The 21,674-nt window shown below is 47.1% G+C and overlaps 2 protein-coding genes and 1 long non-coding RNA gene across 5 annotated transcripts; 1 reads left to right on the forward strand and 2 right to left on the reverse strand.

The window, feature by feature from the left end:
* Positions 1-419: 419 nt before the first annotated feature.
* On the reverse strand, positions 420-2,660 carry LOC4334580 (40S ribosomal protein S23). Its single transcript, NM_001418942.1, has 4 exons — positions 2,490-2,660; positions 1,217-1,372; positions 1,014-1,140; positions 420-937 (listed from the first exon to the last, which is right to left on the reverse strand). The coding sequence occupies exons 1-4, from the start codon at positions 2,492-2,494 to the stop codon at positions 797-799; spliced, it is 429 nt and encodes a 142-aa protein (NP_001405871.1). The 5' UTR covers positions 2,495-2,660; the 3' UTR covers positions 420-796.
* Positions 2,661-4,583: 1,923 nt separating this feature from the next.
* LOC136355789 (uncharacterized) lies at positions 4,584-5,836 on the reverse strand. Its single transcript, XR_010740175.1, has 2 exons — positions 5,506-5,836; positions 4,584-5,424 (listed from the first exon to the last, which is right to left on the reverse strand). It is a non-coding gene; the product is annotated as an uncharacterized lncRNA (long non-coding RNA).
* A 5,638-nt stretch (positions 5,837-11,474) lies between these two features.
* On the forward strand, positions 11,475-15,551 carry LOC4334582 (APETALA2-like protein 2). 3 transcript variants are annotated; one of them, XM_015772885.3, is made up of 10 exons: positions 11,475-12,418; positions 12,519-12,544; positions 12,657-12,687; positions 12,820-12,907; positions 13,020-13,165; positions 13,551-13,595; positions 13,689-13,792; positions 13,884-14,020; positions 14,310-14,420; positions 14,995-15,551. In XM_015772885.3, exons 1-10 carry the CDS (start codon positions 12,012-12,014, stop codon positions 15,028-15,030), a joined length of 1,131 nt encoding a protein of 376 aa, XP_015628371.1. In that variant the 5' UTR covers positions 11,475-12,011; the 3' UTR covers positions 15,031-15,551. The 3 variants fall into 3 exon arrangements, with proteins under 3 accessions (XP_015628371.1, XP_015628369.1, XP_015628370.1); XM_015772883.3 differs by having other exon boundaries at positions 15,114-15,551; XM_015772884.3 differs by having other exon boundaries at positions 13,701-13,792; positions 15,114-15,551.
* The last annotated feature ends 6,123 nt before the right edge of the window (positions 15,552-21,674 follow it).

The following is a 21,674-nucleotide window of genomic DNA, read 5'->3' on the forward strand; positions in this document are numbered from 1 at the left end:
TGCTTCCTTCGCTTCTTTATTACACCGGGCCGATGTAAAAGGGGCCCGGTTTTGTTTGGTCCCGACTCGCGGCTCTACCCGGCAGGTGAAATGAGGCTGACATGGTGGGCCCACAACCTGAGGCGAGTCATGGGACCCACGTGGAAGTGGGTGGGGTTGGGTAAAAGTATTGGTGTGAGTTGATGGGTAGGGGGAGCTATGTCCTATGCGTGTGGGCCCGGATAGGCTGCTGACCTGGCACAGATCGGGATGGCCCGTGGGGTTTTCAACCGGGTCCAATGGGGACGGAGGCCCGGGTTTATCCGGTTCGTTGCGGCCGCGAGGCCTTTCTTGGGCCGTCCGATCTCGCCGCCAACGGCTCAGATGAACCCGCACGTGGATCAGATCAGATCCGTTCCGTTTCAGCATAGAGGGAGAGATTTCAAAATGATGACTTCATTCAAGATTCAAACCGCGCCACAAGAAAACAACAAAATAGGCTGCTTGCAACTTGCAGAGATTCACAAGCATATGATGACACTACTTCACTCCACGACATTCCAGGTTTGAATTTTAAAATCGCGCTGAAGGAAACCAAATCCGCTGCTACTTCTATATGGAATTTGAATTCAGGTGATTAGGGGGGGTAAAAATACGATTGACATGTTCACCACAACATCGAGTCTGAATTTCAGAGAGAGATTAGCTGCCAGAAGCAGAAAAGGAAGGCCCCAGAATTCATTAGCTGAATGTAGCTAATTGTACTTCTTATAGCCGCCATGCCGCTCCAGCTGCTTGCAATGGAGGGGAATAGGATTTAAGATCTTGGCTTCTCCTTCTTCTCCTTGAAGAGGGCGAGGAGAGAGACGCCGGAGACCTTCACCACCTTGAAACGGACACCGGGAATGTCTCCCACAGCATGTCCCTTACGACCAAACCCAGCGATGAGCACCTCGTCCTGCATATCCCGAACGGAAAATGGTAAGAACATGATAAGCAACAAGAAAGCTCTGTATGGCAGCAGTTGAACATACATTTTCCTCGATGAAGTTCAAGCAACCATCGTTCGGCACAAAGGCAGCTATCTTCTTCCCATTCTTCACCAACTGAACACGAGCACACTTACGGATAGCAGAGTTTGGCTGCTTAGCTTCAATGCCACTGCAGATAAAGTAATGCATGTTGGTTATTGAATGTTCTTCAGAGCAAATAATTGCTCTACGTTTATTGCACTTACATCTTTTCAAGGACAATGCCCTTTGCATGAGATGAACCAGCAAAGGGTTTCTTCCATTCATTGCCAAGATGGCTCTTCTTGTATGCTTTGTCGGCCCACCTCTGGTTTCTCCTGTGGGTCTTGAGCTTGCGCCCAGCTCCCATACCACGTGTCTTACTGCAATTGCATCCAAGAAATATATGTAAACACCAAGTGCATCAATAAAGTTCTAAAGCTATACGTCAAACAGTTTCAACATGAGCATCAAAGGAACTAGAAATATTAGCACAGTGGTATATTAAGATGAGTGTAATTGCTTTTGTTCTAAAAGTACATAGGTACAACTCTGTCTGACAGATCACTCCATTGAAGAAGATTCAACTACCCAAAAGTATGAGACGAATTTTGAGGACTCAACAACCAGTTTACTGCAAGCATCACTCATGAACAACCAATTTGCTAAAGGGAAAGCAGCAAAAGAGATTCGACAGTGCAATTTAAGTTCGATCAGGCTAAGGGCAAACGCAAATGTCCCACCACCTCTTATAGTCGCCTCCAATTGGAAAACATTTCCCAAGGGAAACACTATGCGTCTAATATGCATCCACTATGCAATACTCCTACAAGGCAATAGCATAGCAAACAGATGTATGCAACTAGATATGGTTGTGGTGACTACTACTTAAATCAGTAGAGCACAATCCAGCAGACAGAAAATGTTAACAAGCCTGCTATATTTACACTCCAGTGGAGTCTAGCCATGGAAATATTGAATTAGGGGTGAATGCTATGCTGATTGCTTAAGCCAGTGAATTGAGAGCATTTCATCAGAAAGAGTTACTACACCCATGAGATTATGATCCATATTTCAGCATATAGTGTACACTGCCGTAGCAAAACGTAAAAATGTATAGATTGCTAATGACTAGGGAGACCTGGAGGGTAATTCATAATTTCGAACAGCAACTAAATCAGCTCCAGCCACAAGAGGCATCTTATAGCTCATGGACACTATATCTCTCAATATGCCACTAAATTATTTGAAACTACATCAAACAAAGTCTCTGGAATGGAATCAGACAAGTAAAATCACAACAGCACATCGTTAGATGAACGAAATAGAATAAAACAGAAGGAAAAATCCGTTCTGGTTGGACAAATTGGATGGGACTCCTAACTTCGCGCTTGTAGACCTGAATACCCCAAAACACTATTCCTACAGATCTGACGAACGCTAGAAATCGCAAGGGATAGAGCGACGGCGATTAGATGCAGAGTATAGAGGATCCATTACCCCATGTTGGATCGGCGACGGCGGTGACGGGCCTGGAGCGGGAGTAGGGCGGCCGGCGGCGAGCGCGCTGGAGCAGGCGACGGCGACGGCGGCGGCGGAAGGGTTTGGGGGAGGAGGGGGCGGAGGGTTTTATATCCCTCCTGCTCGTTGATGCGGGCTTGCGACGACCGGTGGATTTTCCTTACGATACGTGCTCAAGTATAAGTGGCTTAGCTTAGGAGAGAATCTTATGGACCTGTTTTTTATGGGCTAAATGACCAGATATTTTCGGAATAAGTCCACTTGGACTCCCTTAAAAGTGACCCGAATCTAATCCATGACCCTAAACCGCAAAACCAGATATTTCGACGCCGAACTATTGAAACCGGTGCAGTTTGACTCCCTTCGTGGTTTTGGAGGGCGGTTTCGCTGACGTGGCGCTGACATGGCGGTGTTGACCTAGTATGTTTAGTTAACGTGGCGCTTAGGTGGTATTTGAATTAAAAACATATACGTGGGATCCGTGTCATTCACACACATTAAAAAATTGTGGGACACACTGACATGTGGCCCCACATGTCATCATCTCTTTCTTCTTCCCCAACATGATCTCGTAGTTCTTGGTCTGTGAAGATGCGTTGTTGGGTGCTCTATTTTCCCATCGAGGACGAACCTCAATCTGTGCTCGAGAGATAGCTCTCCATACACTGATAAGGGATGTATGGATTCTTGAGAAGAGAGGAGCCGTAGTGCCCCCGGACCGCCCGGAACCCACGAGTGAATAGAAAGTTAGATCTACATGGGATCTCACCTGAATTGCCCCATCTATCCTCCTGAGGAGAAGTTTGTTTGGTTTCAAACTCCGATTCAAACAGGAGGAGTACGCCATGCTAATGTGCCTTGGATGATCCACATCTTCGTGTCAGGCGCTGATGAGCACATTGAACTATCCATGTGGCTGAGAGCCCTCACAGCCATGGTACAACGACGCAATTATCAGGGGCACGCTCTACCACTGAGCTAATAGCTCGTCGCGCGGGCCTTCCATCCCCTCTTCCTCCCTTCTCTCTTTCTTTCTCTTTCTCAGTCCTTCGGCCGGCTGCGGGGAGCCAGGGAGCACGGGCAGGAGTTGAAGCGGCAGCGGCGGCGGGAGCTAAAGTGGTGATGGCGAGTATGAGACATCCACATCGCTAATCACCCACGCCGCCATTAGAGCAGCTCGAGGAAGGAGGAGGAGGAAATCATTTGGATATGGGGGTGGAAGGAGAGTGTGATAGGATAAAGGGGCCATGAAGTCCCGAGGAGGATGAGGCGCTGTGGCGGCTAGTGGAGTGGCATGGGGCGAGGGATTGGACGACGAGGAATTGGACGGTGACCGCCTCGGCAACTGGTGGGCCACCATCACGTGGCTCCTCCCCGGCCGCACCAACAACACCGTCAAGAATCACTAGAACTCCTCCCTCAAGCGGAAGCTCGCCACCGCCACCACCATGGAGGTCGGCGCCGGCGTCGACGGCGGCGAGATCAACCAACCGTGCAAGTACGTGAGCCCCCGGCCCGAGAGCCCAACGGGATTGAACCGTAGCGAGCTCAGCCATGGCAGCTGCGGAAGCGGCGGGCAGGTGTTCCGTCCCGTGCCACGCCCCGGTGGTTTCAATGCCATCAGCGCCGCATGTCAGTGGCAGGGAGAAGAAGTATGACATGTGGGGCCCACATGTCTGTGGGCCCCACAATTTTTTATGTGTGTGAATGACAAACGGGTCCCACGTATACGTTTTTAACTCAAATGCCACCTAAGCGCCACGTCAACCCCGAAGACTAGATCAACACCACCACATAAGCGTCACGTCAGCTAAACCGCCCTCCAAAACCACCAAAGGAGTCAAATTGCACCGGTTTCAACAGTTTGGGTGGTCAAGACATCCGGTTTTACAGTTTAGGGTTATGAATTAGATTTTGCAGTTTAGGGTTATGAATTAGATTCGGGTCACTTTTAAAGGTGGACTTATTCTGATATTTTCTTATGTTTTGAGGCCATAAGCATTAGGCCCAGTAAGACACTTCGATTGTGTGGACTGGCAGCCCATATACATGCGCCTTTTGCTGCCCAAAAAAGGCCCATAAACCATCCCTTCCGTTGCTTTCCAATCGGATTATGTAGGCATGACCGATTTTAAAAAGGAAAAAGTACAACCAAGGTCCCTCAACTTGTCATCGAGATACAAAATCGTCCCCCAATCGCAAAACCAGATAACTGGCCTCCCTCAACTAACAAAACCGTTCGCATTAGGTCCCTCGGTGGTTTTGTCCGACGTGGCGGCTGAGTCAGCGTGGGACCCACGTGGGCCCCACATTTCAAACAATCCACATCAGCCTCCTCTCTCTTCCCCCTTCTCTCTCTCTCTCCCCTCCTCTTTCTCACGCTTCTCTGCCTCTGACTAGGCCGGCCGTTGGGCGCGAGGCGAGAGAGGAGGGCGGCGCCGTGGCGGCGGCAGCGACGGGGGCGGTGACGGGGTAGAAGGGAGGGCGTCGGCATCGGCGGCGGCGGCGACGTGGGAGAAGGAGAGGGCGACGTCGTGCGGGCGAGGTCGAGGACGGAGACACCGGCAGCGGCCCGGCGGAGCGTCGGCGGTGGCGAAGATGGGCCCGGGGAGGCGTAGCGAGGCGGGAACGACGTGGGCGTGCAGCGGCCGTGCGCGTGCGTCGTGGGCGAGCGCTGGGTGCCGGAGCTTGAGGAAGGCGAGGGCGCACCCGCCACCGCCTCGTCGCCCGGCGCCGCGTCGCCGGGCGCCGGATCTCCTCTCCCGCCTCGCAGCCACCGCCGCCGCCCGCCGCCGCCTTTGCCTCCTCTCCCGCCTCGTCGCTTCCACATCGTCGACCTCCTCCGCTGGAACCTCGGCCTGTATGATTGTGTACTTGGATGCATCCAAGAATCCATGATTGGCAGACTGCGCACCTGATGGATAAACAAATTGAGTAAATGTCAATGGCGAACTTCAGACTAAGATAGCATAGCAAGTACCAAACGTCCATGTACCCAGTCGCCCTCATCTGCTCCCGCCGCTCCTATGATGGTGCCCGCGATGACGGTACCAATTCCAGAAGGTTATCGCCGGCGGCGGCGACGACGGAGACGCACCGACGCGCTACAGCCGCCGCCGCCGACGGAGCCGCTCCAGGGTAGGACGCGCTACAGTTGTCGCTGCCGACGGAGCCGCTCCTAGTCAGACGCGCTACCCCCGCCGCCACCGACGCGCGGACGCGCTACAGTCGTCGCCGCCGACGGAGCTCTCCTAGTCAGACGCGCTACCCCCGCCGCCACCGACGCGCGGACGCGCTACAGTCGTCGCCGCCGACGGAGCTCTCCTAGTCAGACGCGCTACCGCCACCGCCGCCGCCGCCGATGCTCCGCCGGGCCGCCGCCGGGGTCTCCGTCCTCGACCTCGCCCGCACGGCAACGCCCTCTCCTTCTCCCACGTCGCCGTCGTCACCGCCGCCGATGCCGACGCCCTCCCTTCTCTCCTGTCACCGCCCCCGCCGCTGCCGCCGCCGCCAACCGTCGCCGCTGCGCCGCCTTCCTCCTCTCTCGCCTCGCGCCCACTGACCAGCCTAGTCAGAGGCAGAGAAGGGTGAGAAAGAGGAGGAACCGAGGAGGGGAGAGAGAGAGAGGAGGGGAAGAGAGAGGAGGCTGACGTGGATTGTCTGATATGTGGGGTCCACGTGGGGCCCACGCTGACTCAGCCACCACGTCGGACAAAACCAGGATCAAAACCACCGAGGGACCTAAAACGAATGGTTTTGTTAGTTAGGGAACGCCCAGTATCTGGTTTTGTGATTGAGGGACGATTTTGTATCTCGATAACAAGTTGAGGGACCTTGGGTGTACTTTTTCCTTTTAAAAAACACTCGTCTCCGTCGATAAAAAAAGAGAGCAAATTTTCTATATTATAAAGAGAGTCAGAGGGCAACTCAATGATAACACTAAGGGCCTGTTTGGCACAGCTCTAGCTCCAGCTCCATCCCTCGCTCAGCCAAACAGTTTTAGCTCCACTAAAATTAGGAATGGAGCTGGGTGGAGCTCTCTCACAAAATAAACTAGAGTTGTGGAGCTGGGTTTAGACAGCTCCACAACTCCACTCCAGACCCAACTCCTGGAGCTAAATTTAGGAGCTAGAGCTCTACCAAACAGGCCGTAAGCTAATGATAAATTTGGTATTAAACACAAACTTGAAAATTCACTATTTTATATAATCAGCGTGCAACTGGTAATAATACCGAGCTAATTACAAATTTGGTAGCAAACACAACGTTGCAAATTTAAAACAAGATTTGGAGGGAGACACATCCCTCCAAACTTTTCTAAAAAGAAATTGTGAGCGCTCCAAACTTTTTTAAAAAGAAATTGTAAGCGTGTTAGGGATTGAACATAAATCTCAGGATTAAAACCACTCACCGTTTGCTATTGCACTCTGAAGTTTATCTCCGACCTTGCAAATTAACTATTATTTTATTGAGTGATAGTCATAGTGCAGTTGAATGGATAATACTAAGGTAATGACACATTTGGCTGCAAATCCTTCTTTCCATTGGTGCACGGCACCACAACTTCGACAGCAAAATTGACTTGAAAAACCGGGACTATTGGCACACATGGAGCACGCTAAAAATAGTATATGTGGTACGCTAACATGCTCTAACATGAGTAACAGAGAACCAAACACTTGTTTAAAAACAGTATTTCCTCATAATATAAGTCATTCTAGCATTGTCCATATACATACAGATATTAATAAATCGATATATATGTTTATATCTAGATTTATTAACATCTATATAAATATAAACAATGCTAGAATGACTTATATTATAAAATGGAGGGAGTAGAATATATATGGACGTGTGGCCACGAACCAAGTACTAGTGCTATTCATGAATGATAATGGTCATTAGCTAATCCCGAACAGTTGTCCATTCTTTTTCGAGGACCAGGATAAGGTGGTTGAATAGCAATCCCCACAGTGAACTAGACCACGACGTCGTAAGGACGATGGCGATGGCCACTGGTGGAGAAACCTTCTTTACTCCTGGTTGGTAACCCCTTTTAATCTCGGGTTTTCAACCGAGAGTAGCAATCCGGGACTAAAGATAGGTATCTTTAGTCCCGGTTAAAATAACCGGGACTAAAGATTGATCTTTAGTCCCGGTTGATAACAACAGCCGGAGTAAAAAAGAGGGATCTTTAGTCCCGGCTGTTCTTATCAACCGGGACTAAAGAGAGAGTAGCGGGTAGTCCAGATGGTTTTCTTTTCTTTTATTTTCTTTTTATTTTCTCCCGAATCGAGTGGCATGCACATCCCCAAATCCCCAAATCAAATAACATCTCAACTCCACATCACAAATCTTAAAGTTACTCATACACACAAATCAAATACATCCCAAATCCTAAACAATACAAAATACATCACAGATTATACATCTCAGATCTATACAAATGTCCAATGAATCACAAAATTATACATCTCAATAATCACAGATTATAAAAAAAAACGGCCGCTCGCTGCCGCCGGGCGTGGCCCAACCGGCCGTCGGCCGCCTGCCCGCCGCCGCGGGGCGCCGCCGCCGGGAGGCGTGGCCCCGCCGGCCGCCTGCCCGTCGCCGCGGGGCGCGGCCCCGCCGGCCGCCGCCGCCGCGCGCGGCCCCCCGCCCAAGAGGCTGCCCAGGCCGCTGTGCTGCCGCATCGCCTAGCGCCGCGCCGCCGCGCCGGCACGCCGCCGGCCACCAGGCCCTCCGCCCGTCGGCGCTCGTAGAGGAGAAAGAGGAAAAGGAGGAGAGAAGTTCAAAGGAGAGGAGGAGGAAGAGGAAGAGATATGGAGGAGGAAGAGATAAGGCCAGGGAGGAGATAGAATATATTAACTGCTCCTCCTCCTCTTCGATCTAGCCTCGTACTCTCCGGCGCCCATGTTGCGCATGCCGATCTTTTATTCCAGTTAGTGTTATCAACCGGGACTATAAATAGATCTTTAATCCCGGTTGGTTCCTGGGGAGGCCTGACAAGCCCTGATAACATTTGAACTAGGACTAAGGATCATCTTTAGTCCCGGTTGGTGTTACCAACGGGGACTAAAGATCAAATATGCCTGTTACCCTTTTTAACCGGTCTTTAGTCCCGGTTTTTATTGCAACCGGGACTATTGTGGAAATAGCCCGACCGACGAAAGATGGTTTCTCCACCAGTGGGCGATTTTAACCATGGGATCTTATTAAAATTTTCTGTCATATATTTATTAGAAGAGGGATATAATTTTGTATAGTTTATTTAAGCCCTCTTATTTATTAATTAATCCTTTCTAGATCCGTCCCTGTTTAAGTTTATATGTAATTATTAAGTTGACGTCGACTAAAGTGATTAAAAGAGTTTCACGCGCGAGTCGTTCGTGCGCACGGCACAAAACGCGGCTTATCCAGCTAGCGAGCTACGTATTCGCTCACTTCTCACGTCAAACCTGTACATACGCTATACGGGTCGCCCTACGCCAATAAAAGCTTTTTCTAGAAACGAATAACGTTTCCCCGCTTGGATCGATCGATCGATCGTGCACGTACGGCGGCCTCTGCACTGTCCAGGATCGGAGAGCCGGTACACCGTACGGCCATGGCACGCCATGGGCCGGCCGGGTACATAGCATAATTTTCGCCCATGTACACAGCTATACACGGGCCCAGTTATTAGACTATAGTAACAGTTGGCCTAACGTGTTGAGTTCATCAACGCGACGTAGACTTAGCCGATCGATCCATATCGTACACACATCCATCGATCTGTTACGAGTTACTACGAGTTATAATTTCGGCGCCGCAAAGCAGCATGCGCCGCGCGGCCGCGGTGAAACGAAGAAACGTGCGCCGTGCGCGCCGCGAGACCGCGCGCGGCGTAACCGAGGCCAGCGTACAGCCAGCCACGCGCCGCGCGCCGCGCGCGGCGACGGCACGAGCGGGCGGCTGCGCGGTGGCGCACGGGCGGTTTGACCTCCACGCTCGCGGCGCGGGCAGCGACTGCAACTGCACGGCCCGCCGCGGCTAAGTCCACTCACCGTGCCGTGCGTGATGGATGGATATACTCCACTTTGCCTGTACAAGTGCGGCTAAGGCCATTCTCAACCCATGACACTAGACATAGTTTCTGTAAGCTCCACATCATCAAGAAATTAGTACTAGACACTACTATTCCAATGTAAATATCACTAATCCATACTTCAATTAATGCCACTTATCTCACATGATGTCTTGAATGTTGTGTAGAAACCATGTCTCATGCAAGATATGTTTTCCTTCTCATTCCTCATTTATTCACTTGCTACATCATTTTTCATTTTAGGTGGCAGCTTATTTAATGCTATAGACACCATTCTAGTCATTGGGTTGAGAATGGCCTAAGGCCTTGTTTAGGGCCTGTTTAGTTTATGAAAAGAAAAATTTTGGATGCCACATCGGATGTCTGAAGGGTTTTTTCGGACACGAATGAAAAAAAATAATTTCATAACTTGCATGGAAACCGCGAGACGAATCTTTTGAGCCTAATTAATCCGTTATTAGCACATGTGGATTACTATAGCACTTATAGCTAATCATGGACTAATTAGGCTCAAAATATTCGTCTCACGATTTCCTCCCTAACTATGCAATTAATTTTTTCATTTATCTATATTTAATGCTTCATGCATGTGTTCAAAGATTCGATGTGATGTTTTTGGGAAAAAAATTTGGGAACTAAACAGGGCCTTAGTTCCAAACTTTTTCTTCAAACTTTCAACTTTTTCATCACATCAAAACTTTTCTACACACGTAAACTTCCAACTTTTCAATCACATCGTTTCAATTTTAACCAAACTTTTAATTTTTGCGTGAACTAAACACATCCTAAAACGGCTGCGCCCGAGGCTGTACGGCGTTCGGCGCTTTCAGCGTGTTGGATGCCACAGGAGTTTTGATGCTGCCTGCCATTATGGCTGTCGCGCGCGGTGCCGTGAAAAATGAAAAAAAGTTGAAGTGGAGGGCAATGGAATTGTCTGGTGCACGCCAGTGTGCATGCAATGCACATATGGTTCGTTGCTGATTGGCCACTGGTGTAACGTAGCCTAACTAATCTTACCCGGTGCACTTTTCCGCGTTGTTGTTGCTGTTGTTGATTCCTGATTGTGGCTGTCAAATCCAACGTGCACGGTCTGGACCGTGCTCCCTCTCCCGGCTGCGCGCTTGGCTGGTGGCCTCAAATGGCTAAACTATCCAACAAGAGGGTACGGTTGTTCCCTTTTTTACGATAAAGAAAACCTGTTCTGCGATGAAGATATTTATAAGTTTATTTGGTTTTAGCTACTAGTACAATAAGATATGAATGGCCATGTGTCCCATACACTATACACTGTCTGTTTTAGGAATACATCTTATAATACTTATTATACTAGTAAATTATATGGTGTTAAATATTGCTATGTATATTATAAAAAGGTTTCATTATTGTTCAATAGACTTATACTTTGACTTTTTTTATATGGTTCACTTTACTTTATCCTACCACCATGTAATAACATATCGGAAGCTCTAAAGAACGTTTAGAATATTCCACCTGTAGTCTTTGGTTTACATGATTTGTAAATCACATCACTCACTTATACTTTCATAGTACATTCACGAATAAAAGTAATATCGCACGAGTCATATAACCACCTTGACAACGTCCTTCATTTTATAATAACAATTCACCTGACACAACTAGTACACAACAAATCTAGCCTATGATTATATATAAAGTAACGTCTTAAAAAAAAACTCAACCCAAAGCCCAACTATCATCCGGATTATTAATATGCTATAATTAACGTCAGAATCTGCCGACTTTGAATAAACTAACACCCATGTGGTGTCCTATTTGTCGCATACAAAATCGCCCCAATTGGGTACAGTAGTTCTTTATCGAGTATAAGCGCCTAGAAAAACCCACGCAAATGCAAACCCGCTCATCATCGTCTCTCTCCCAAAGGACCAGAGGTTGGGGACTTGGGAGTGGAGACCGGCCATCTCCGGCGAGCCGATCGCCGTGCGACACGTTAGCCACCGCCGCCGTCCCTACCACCGGAGGCGTCCGCTGCGCGTGTGGCCGTAGCGAAATTCTAATCCCCTGTGCGATAGTTTCTCATCTCCTCCCTGAGATACCCTCCTCCGCCACTTCGACGTCCCATCCATCTCTCTCTATTTCCTTTTCTCCCGCTGCTCCCCACCTCTCTCTCTCCTCCTCCTCTTCTTCTTCATCCAACCCCCCATGGCGACCACCACCTGGTGCTGTGGTTGCTGCTGCTCCTGCCTCGCCACCGCTCGAAGCCGGTGAGTGAGTCGTCGTCAGTCGAGGCGCCAACGATCGAGCTGAGCTATAGCCAGGGTGAAGCAGAAGGCGAGGAGAGTTGGTGGTGAGTTGAACTCGATCGAAGTCGGAAGAGCGAGAGAGGGTGGAAGTGTTTGGTTGGGTTGCCGGTGTGGTGAGGATTGGAGATGTTGTTGGATCTCAATGTGGAGTCGCCGGAACGGTCCGGCACGTCGAGCTCCTCGGTGCTAAACTCCGGGGACGCCGGAGGCGGCGGTGGCGGTGGCGGTGGCGGAGGATTATTCCGGTTCGACCTCCTCGCGAGCAGCCCCGACGACGACGAGTGCTCCGGGGAGCAGCATCAGTTGCCGGCCGCCTCGGGGATCGTGACGCGTCAGCTCCTCCCGCCTCCGCCTCCCGCGGCGCCGTCGCCGGCGCCGGCGTGGCAGCCGCCGCGCCGCGCGGCGGAGGATGCCGCCCTCGCGCAGCGGCCGGTGGTCGCGAAGAAGACGCGGCGCGGGCCGAGGTCGCGGAGCTCGCAGTACAGGGGCGTCACCTTCTACAGGAGGACCGGCCGCTGGGAGTCGCACATATGGTAATTAATCAATCAACTAATCATCAACTGATTAATCCACATCCGTGTCTAGCTGATTACCGCCATTAATCCCTCGCTTTCTTCCTCCTAATCTCTGCAGGGATTGCGGGAAGCAAGTCTACCTAGGTGATGAGCAATTCAACTAATTATCAGTTTCATTAGTTGCTGTGAATTCGATTGCTGGCTATAGCTCTCTATCTTGTAGTATTGTGCTAACGCTGATGAAATTTATCATCAGGTGGTTTCGACACGGCGCACGCGGCAGCAAGGTGATGTATTAATTAAGCTCGATCGCGTGAATAGAATTAATTAACCTTGTTGGATTAACTGGTAATCATATTGATTCATCGAGGTTGATGTACTTGTTGCTAAATTTGCATCGATCGATCATGTTTACGCAGGGCTTACGATCGCGCTGCGATCAAGTTCCGGGGACTGGAGGCTGACATCAACTTCAACCTGAGCGACTACGAGGACGATCTGAAGCAGGTGATCTAGATATATGATTACATACTAATCGTAGTATGATACTCCATGCTAGCTAGCTAGCTCGTCTCGACCTTTCGATCTCATGTGAGTGAACTGAGCTGGGTTGCTGCAGATGAGGAACTGGACCAAGGAGGAGTTCGTGCACATACTCCGGCGACAGAGCACGGGATTCGCGAGGGGGAGCTCCAAGTTCCGCGGCGTCACGCTGCACAAGTGCGGCCGCTGGGAGGCACGCATGGGCCAACTTCTTGGCAAGAAGTAAGCTTAATTAGCTAGCTAGCTAGTGATCCCCCTTCATCAATACTTCAATTTCACAACCGTATAATTAGGAGTGACAAACGAAAGTACAGATGTGAGATGTTCAGGTTAGGAATGATAATGAGTTTAAGCTAATTAATTGAGTCCATGGCCATGCTAGTGTGACACAAGTTGTTTCCGGTTGGGGCGTCTTAATATGATTCGGGTGAGAGGTCCACATCTCCAATTCTCAGTGCATCAATTCGCAGCCAATATTGGGGAAAACACATGTACTTTCTCAGCTGGAGAGACAGTATTGTCATCAAAGAGTCTAGCTAGCAGTTAGGCATGTACTACGCTTTTCTGATCTGAAGTGGTCTCAGAATTCAGAAATATCTTCTTGCAGGTACATATACCTTGGGCTCTTTGACACCGAAGTTGAAGCTGCAAGGTACTATTCCTTTGATGAAGTGACATGCATGACGAGTCATGAACTTCCTGGTTTCTCGCTCACTTTCGATTCATGTCTGGTTGAATTTGGTAGAGCATATGACAGGGCAGCTATTCGCTTCAATGGGAGGGAAGCTGTTACCAACTTCGAGCCTGCATCCTACAATGTGGATGCTTTACCAGACGCCGGAAATGAGGGTACTACAATCAGTCTCACCATCGAATTTTCCGTTTCAGCCGAAGCACACCAAACACCATTTCTCATAGCCATCACTGTTTTTTTCTTTAGCAATTGTTGATGGCGATCTTGATTTGGATTTGCGGATTTCGCAACCTAATGCGCGTGACTCCAAAAGCGATGTCGCCACAACTGGCCTCCAGTTAACTTGTGATTCCCCTGAATCTTCAAATATTACAGTCCACCAGGTAATGCCGTAATGCTTATAGAAAGTAATAAATTCTCAATTCTGTTTTTAGTTTCAATTTTTTTTCCTGTTTTTATGATTTTCTCTGCAAGTATATATCTGTCGAAAAAAAGTGCATGCAAAAAAAAAAAAATGGTAGTAGAATGGAAACAACTGTAGCTTTCTCTTATCCATGTAACCTCCTATAAAGATGGACTGTACTTCTTGTTTTTATCAGTACGTTGTCGATGATCCAAGTTCTGAAAGACCGGATATTATAACGTTTGTTTAACCTTTTGGCGTTGCTGTAGCCAATGGGCTCGTCTCCCCAATGGACTGTGCATCACCAAAGCACACCACTGCCCCCTCAGCATCAACGTTTGTACCCATCTCATTGTCTTGGCTTCCTCCCGAACCTACAGGTATTATTATCAACACCCCTTGCTTACCAATTCTAATGGGTTTGTCAAATAAATTATCGTTAACGAGCTTAGGATTCTATAACTGAATACTATGCTTTCTGCCTTAAGAACAGTCATCTAGCAAGTTCAAACATTACTTTTTACTACCTTTGTTAGTACTTCTACCTCGAGTACAGGTATTTATCTGCAGCTATTAGTTGTTAGATACCGTTTCCCTTGTGAATTCTGATGGGTAGATAAATACCTGAGTATTTCGTCAGGTGGTTCTGTCAGCATGATTTTTTCTTTGAAAAAGCATTCCAGTATTACAGTTCTGATATAACTTCAAGTTAGTACACTGATCACCTGGCGCAGCTTTTAACCCTCAAGATGCTCTAGATTCAGATACTGTTTAAAAGCTTGCACGGCTCTGAGTGATCTACTATATCTTGCTTTTCCATCCTTTATATTGCTGGCTGCTGGCACACTGCACGCATGCATAACTAAGGTTAATGTAACGAACAACCAATCAATTGTGCCATCTGTTCCTTTTGAAATTTTTATTTAGTTAGAATATGTACTGTTCCAACTGCAGGAGAAGCATTATAGCATTAAGAATCCTATGCTGTGATAGCATGAAAGATACAGTGCAATGTGAAAAAAAAAAAGCTCATATAGATGATTGCTCTGTTGCAAATTGCAATGGAACTGCAGGAGAGGCCAATGGACAGAAGGCCTGAGCTGGGTCCCATGCCGTTCCCAACACAGGCTTGGCAAATGCAGGCCCCTTCTCACTTGCCATTGCTCCACGCTGCAGCATCATCAGGATTCTCTGCCGGCGCCGGCGCCGGCGTCGCCGCCGCCACCCGCCGGCAGCCGCCGTTCCCGGCGGATCACCCCTTCTACTTCCCGCCAACCGCCTGACAGACCATCGCGGTTCACGTGTTTGCACGGCGTTCGACTTCGGATCGATCGCCTTGCCGGTGAAACACCATTAACTGTTCTTGCAAATTTATATACAGTATTAAGGCAGTGAGGTAGTACTAGCCAGGTGCATTGACACCCACAGCTCATTGATCTCTCTGTCTTCTCCGTGTTAATACTGCTGCTACTGTACGTATCGTGCCATGAATATAATTAATGAATTCATCATGGGCATGGAGCTTGACAAGTTGTGCTCATTCATGTGTGACTGACATGTTTGGCCGGGTGAAACCGAGTACTCCGTCGGTCCCAGAATATAATAAATTTTAGAATTAGACACGGTTATTAAGAAAATAGATAAAAGTAAGTGGTGGAGGGTTATGATTGGATGGGTAGTGGAGGTAGGTGAGAAAAGTGAATGGTTGAGGGTCGTGATTGGATGGGAATATAATGTTGGTAGAGAAATTATTATATTTCAGGACAAATTTTAAGAGCTAAAAGTTACTCTCTTTGTCCCATAATATAAGGGATTTTGAGTTTTTGTTTGCAACGTTTGACTACTTGTCTTATTCAAATTTTTTTGAAATTATTATTTATTTTATTTGTGACTTACTTTATTATCTATAGTACTTTAAGCATAAATTTTTGTTTTATATATTTATAAAAAAATTGAATAAGATGAGTGGTCAAATATTACAAATAAAAATTTAAAATCTCTTATATTATAGGACGGAGGGAGTAGTTGTTATATTTTGGGACGGATGGAGTACTCTCCAGCTACCAGCTGACGGAGATTGTTTGGTTTAGGGGAGAAAGGAGAAAGAACTCTGATTGATGGGGCTGTGAAACGCAGCGCTACTGTCAGAGTTAAGTCAGCACAGTGCAGTGAAAGCTCTTCGGGTATCATCGTCGTCTTGCGCAGCTAGCACTAGGAGCCTAGGACAGCGCTGTTGCATCGTCGCCGCTGGCAATGGCCTATACTCGGCCTACTAGACGCCTACTGACTGGTAGTGTAGCACACGGTGCGTTCTCCGCAACTCCCTCATTTTTTAATGAACATGTTTTCGTGCGTTTTCTAATATATTCTCCCCCTTTTTTAATGTTTTTAAGTTTCTTAAAAAAGAAATCAAATAAATCTGTTTTTCAAGTTTAATCATATTTCTTGTACTGCGGTGGTAAAAGAGCAAAAGTTAAATGAGATCTCAAAACGGAGCATAAGCATGTGTTATTTGGATACCTTTCCTAACTTCACTCACTCGTCTTTTGAGCATACGTTTTCCAAATTATTAAATATTTTTCTATAAAAAATTATATATATATTTTAAAATAATCGTATTAATTTATTTTTTAAGTTTTTTAAAATTAATATTTAATTAATCGTGTGCTAATAAGGTATGTGGAAAATAATCAGTTCCCAGCAAAAAAAAAAACGAACACAACTTAAGGTGTGTTCTATGTTAGAAATTTTCTCTCTTATTTTTATTTTTAAAAAGAAAATCTTTTATAAAAAAAAGTACTTGTAAAAATTATATTTATCCATTCTCTTATTTTTATGACTAATATTTAATTAAACATGCGTTAATAAAACCATCCCAGGCATGCTGCTCTCGCTCGCCGCTGCTTTTATCGGCCAATGACTGGGGAGAGAACCACAGTACTGCGGCCAGCCGGCGTCGACGTCGGCGCCCTCCTCCCCGGCCGGCTTTCTCTTCGGCATATGCTCCGGCCTCCGGCTACGCGTGCATGCATGCATGGGATTCCCGCACTACTCCTACTCGGTCCCGACTTCCGAGGCGCGCGACAATGGCGAGGGCTAGTAGCTGGGCGTCCAGTCCAACGGCGAGCTCAGCTGCAGGAGACGTGTACCACTCTGCTGGCAAATCCACCTCTTTTGGTGATCCGTGCATATGCTACTACTACCACTACATTACTCTGCTAGTACTTCTACCAGGGGTGTTTTTTGACGCAGGAGTGTAAAGCTTTATCGTGTCACATAAGATGTCATATAAGAGTATTTGGGTATTAATAAAAAAATAATTATAGAATCCGTCGGTAAACCGAGACGAATTTATTAAGCCTAATTAATATATCATTAGTAAATATTTACTGTATCACCACATTGTCAAATCTTGGAGCAATTAGGCTTAAAAGATTTATCTCGCAAATTAGTCGTAATTTGTATAATTAGTTATTTTTTTAACCTATATTTAATACTTTAGGTGTTTAATAATTCAAACGTTTGATATGATATGATGAAAAATTTTAGGTGGTATTTAAACAGGGCCGAACTCCATATGCTTGTTTGGAGTGGCAAGTGACTGACAGTGTGAGTGACACAGACTGATGACAGAGTGAGAGAGTGACAGACGGTGGTGGTGTCCATATGGCTGATGGCTCACCGGCCGGCAACCTTTTCCGCGGCTGTCTGTCCGGGTCGATCCCCTGCCTTGCCGCTGGATGGGTGTGGTGGGTAAAGGTGGCTCTCACGGCCGCTGTTCCAACTGCAGTCGATCGACGGCCGGCCGGGGCCCTCCCGCCGCTAGCAGCAGCATATGCCCAAGCAGCATTTGACCATGACCACCATGCAATCATACCTCGATCGATCCGGTGCCTTTTCATCGACGACGACGACGACGACTTTTGTGTTTTTTCGCTGCAACGAATGTTTCATCGGATGGGCAGGGGAATCAGATGCTGTGCTGGGATGCTTGCTTTGTTGCTCAGCAGTGCTGTCTCTCCATGCTGATCCCGGCCTCTGGATTCACTCCCAATATACCCCCAAAATCTCGAACCCTAGCATGTCAAAGTAATTTTAAGGAGAGAAAAAAACCCCACAATATCCTTATTTAATGTAAATATTGTATGCTAGTATTAGTTGGTACGTAAGGGATATTGAAGTAATAAATTTTCTCGACTTACGAAGGTAAGAGTTAGTTTATTTTCGGATGGATAGAGTGAGGGCCTGTTTAGTTCCCAAACAAAATTTTTCACGCTGTCACATCGAATGTTTGGACACATGTATAGAGTATTAAATGTAGACAAAAAAAACCAATTACACAATTCACCAGGAAATTGCGAGACAAATCTTTTAAGCCTAATTGTGTCATGATTTGATAGTATGGTGCTATAGTAAACATTTGCTAATGACGGATTAATTATACCTAATAAATTCGTCTCGCAATTTTCTGGCGGAATCTGTAATTTGTTTTGTTATTAGATTACGTTTAATATTTTAAATGTACATCCGTATATCCGATGTGACATGCAACGGTAATTTTTTTTCCAACTAAACGAGCCCTGACTTTCTCCTTTTGACCCCCTTAATTGTACTCCTAATCCAACGATTTCCATGCATGACTATACAGCCTATACTATACTGTAGCTGTTGATTTGTGGTGGAAGTGGTACACTGGTACTGTACCATTTTGGTCGTTGGCCGGCATGACATCCAGTGCTGTAGCACGAGTACTAGTAGCGTTAGCTATTGGAGGAGTAGTACTGTACCATTTTGCTCATTGCTGGTCCTACTACTCGTACCAGCAGCAACACAACAGGTGACAGTTCGTTTCAGTGCAGATATTATTGCCATGGATCGATTGGAGTTGGAGAAGGGAGATGAGTAGTAGTACGTGGAGCCACCTTATTCATTCCGAGGACGACATGTGCATGTAGGAGTAAAACTCAAGACAAACGTGCTAGATCGATGGATCGATCGATGTGTGCTCGATGATCACCTCTCCTAGGATCGGAGGACCATACTCCATGCCTAGCTGACCATGCATCTAGCTACTCCTATGCTAGTTCTGGTTTGGCGATTCGTCCCGTGCACTGTACCATCATAGTGCCAATTTGCACATGTAGTAATTCTATACCAGGACACATACTTTATACTAGTACCATGCTGCTAGGTAGTACTGTAGTAGTACTAGTAGTAGTACTACTAGTAGTGAGAATTCTTATATGTGCAGCGTCAATGGAAAGGATTTTATCCGGGGAATAACTAGCTGATCAATAGCATCAACAACTCGAGCGACCATCGCGGCAAGAGGGAAAACATATGTTGAGGTGAGACCGTGAGAGTGAGACCAGTAGCTTTGATCTGGTTTTGGGCACAGTGAGAGAGGCAAGAAGAGTGGAGGCCGTGGCCCGTGGCCCACGCGAGCACAGTACCAGTCAAACTCGGCTTTTGAGACCAAGCCCACCGCCAGTAAAAAATTTGCCCATGAACATACCCGGCCCGTCCCATGGCACTGGCTCCGATCCGGATCACCTCCTATCCGGTGTGCCGCAATGACGGCGGCAGCGGTTGTGGTTAGGAGAAAGCTACGCATTGGACGTTTCCGGACGATGTTTCACTGTATGTTGAATGAATATTGTAATGTTTCAACATAAAATCTCCAGACGATGTTTCACAGTATGTTGAATGAATATTGCAATGTTTCACCGCTCGGAAAAAATGTTTCAACAAAAATTGTTTCTCGATGTTTCATCTTTCATTGAATGTTTCACCGCTCGAAAAAAAATGTTTCACCACTTTATCGAAGATGTTTCAATCGAATGCAACACTCGATAATGTTGTCTGCAACAAAAAAAACCAATATATGCAACATCCGAAGAAACTAAATGCAACATCCATTACCGATTTAAGAAACATCCAGAAAAAACGGATTGCAACATTAGGAACACACTATGTGCAACAAAAAAACATGTAGTGTGCAGCCTCCTCACCTTCGTCGCCGAGCTCAGAACCCTCTCAGGTGATGGCGTCTCAAGCATTTCCGTCGTGCTGCCCCGTTGCTGCCAACGTGGGTGCCGGCGCTCACCGCATCCCGCCGCCGGAACTGCTGCACCGGCCACCGCTCGAGCGCATGGTAGTCCTCGCTGGCGACGAGCACCACCCCACGCTTCCTCTTCCATCCGTCATCAGGGAGAAGGTGAAGAACAGCGGCGCGCGGTCGTCGCTGTTTGACGCCGCCCGGCGCCTCCATTACCAGTGCCGCCCGGAACACGGCCACCGCGCCTGCCACACGACGCCGCTAACGAACGTCGCCGGCGGCGCCAGAATCCGGCCATCCGCGACGGCAGCCCCGCCGTCTGCGGCGGCGGTGGCGGCACCGGCTGATGACACCGCGGCCGCATGTGCAGCGTGGAGACGCTGAGAAGAAGTTAAACGAGAGGTTGGGGATGAGAAGGAAGAGGATAAGATGGGGGAAAGGTGGGCCCCATCGACCGTCCGGAGTTTGTCTCGTATCGGACGCTCGATACGAAGCGTTTTCGTTGTGGTTGTGGCCTAAAATGCTTTGCCTTGCTTCGTGTGCTTTCGACTTCCGAGATGCCAACGAATAGCCTTGTCTTTTCCTTTACCTTATACTCCCTCCGTCCTACTTCCTCCGTTTCACAATGTAAGATTTTTTAGCATTACCCATAATCATATAGATGTTAATGAATCTAAACGCATATATGTGTTTAGATTCATTAACATCTACATGAATATGGGTAATGCTAGAAAGTCTTACATTGTGAAACGGAGAGAGTAGAATATAACACCCTAAAACCGGATGGGACGTATCATATTACTACGAATATGGATAGGGGACATGTCTAGCTTTGTAGTATTAGGATATATCCCATCTGGTTCTAGATTGCTATATTTTGGGACGGAGGGAGTACTTAGGCCCTGTTTAGTTCCAAAAACTTTTTCCTAAAAACATCATATCGAATCTTTAGACACATGCATGGAGTATTAAATATAGATAAATTAAAAAAACTAATTGCATAGTTGTTGACAGAAAACACGAGGCCTGGGAGATCTGCTTAACTCCAGTGCAGGTCCAAAGCTCGCCTTCGAATGTATGAGCGTGCCAGTTGATTTGATCCTATAATCAACAAGAAATAGAGACAAAGAATTCGTGGTTAAATCTATAAATGATAGCCGATCGGCTGGGTGCCGATGACATATCATTTATCTTTGAGCCGATGTCATATATGAATCGATCGGCGGTTATAAATAGATAGTAAGGAACTAAATCTATTCGATCGGCTGTAGATATTAACGATATATAGTTCTTATATTAATATATACTTAAATCAAGTGATTGGGATAGATCGGTCATCATGCCGAGACAGTATAAATCACTTAGATCGAAATATATATTAATAACAAGATTATATATGTTTATAGCATAGCCGATCAGATAGATCTAGCATGTATCGGCTAATACTCCGATACTACTTTATATAAAGATATCAAAACAAATATCATATACCAAACAAAAGCTTAATATACTTAAATGCAATAAGATCCTGACATAAAGGGCGGATTTAACATGTCATTGAAGCATATAGATCGAA

The sequence above is a fragment of the Oryza sativa genome, chromosome 3 (genome assembly GCF_034140825.1).
Source record: "Oryza sativa Japonica Group chromosome 3, ASM3414082v1".
NCBI lineage: Eukaryota > Viridiplantae > Streptophyta > Magnoliopsida > Poales > Poaceae > Oryza > Oryza sativa.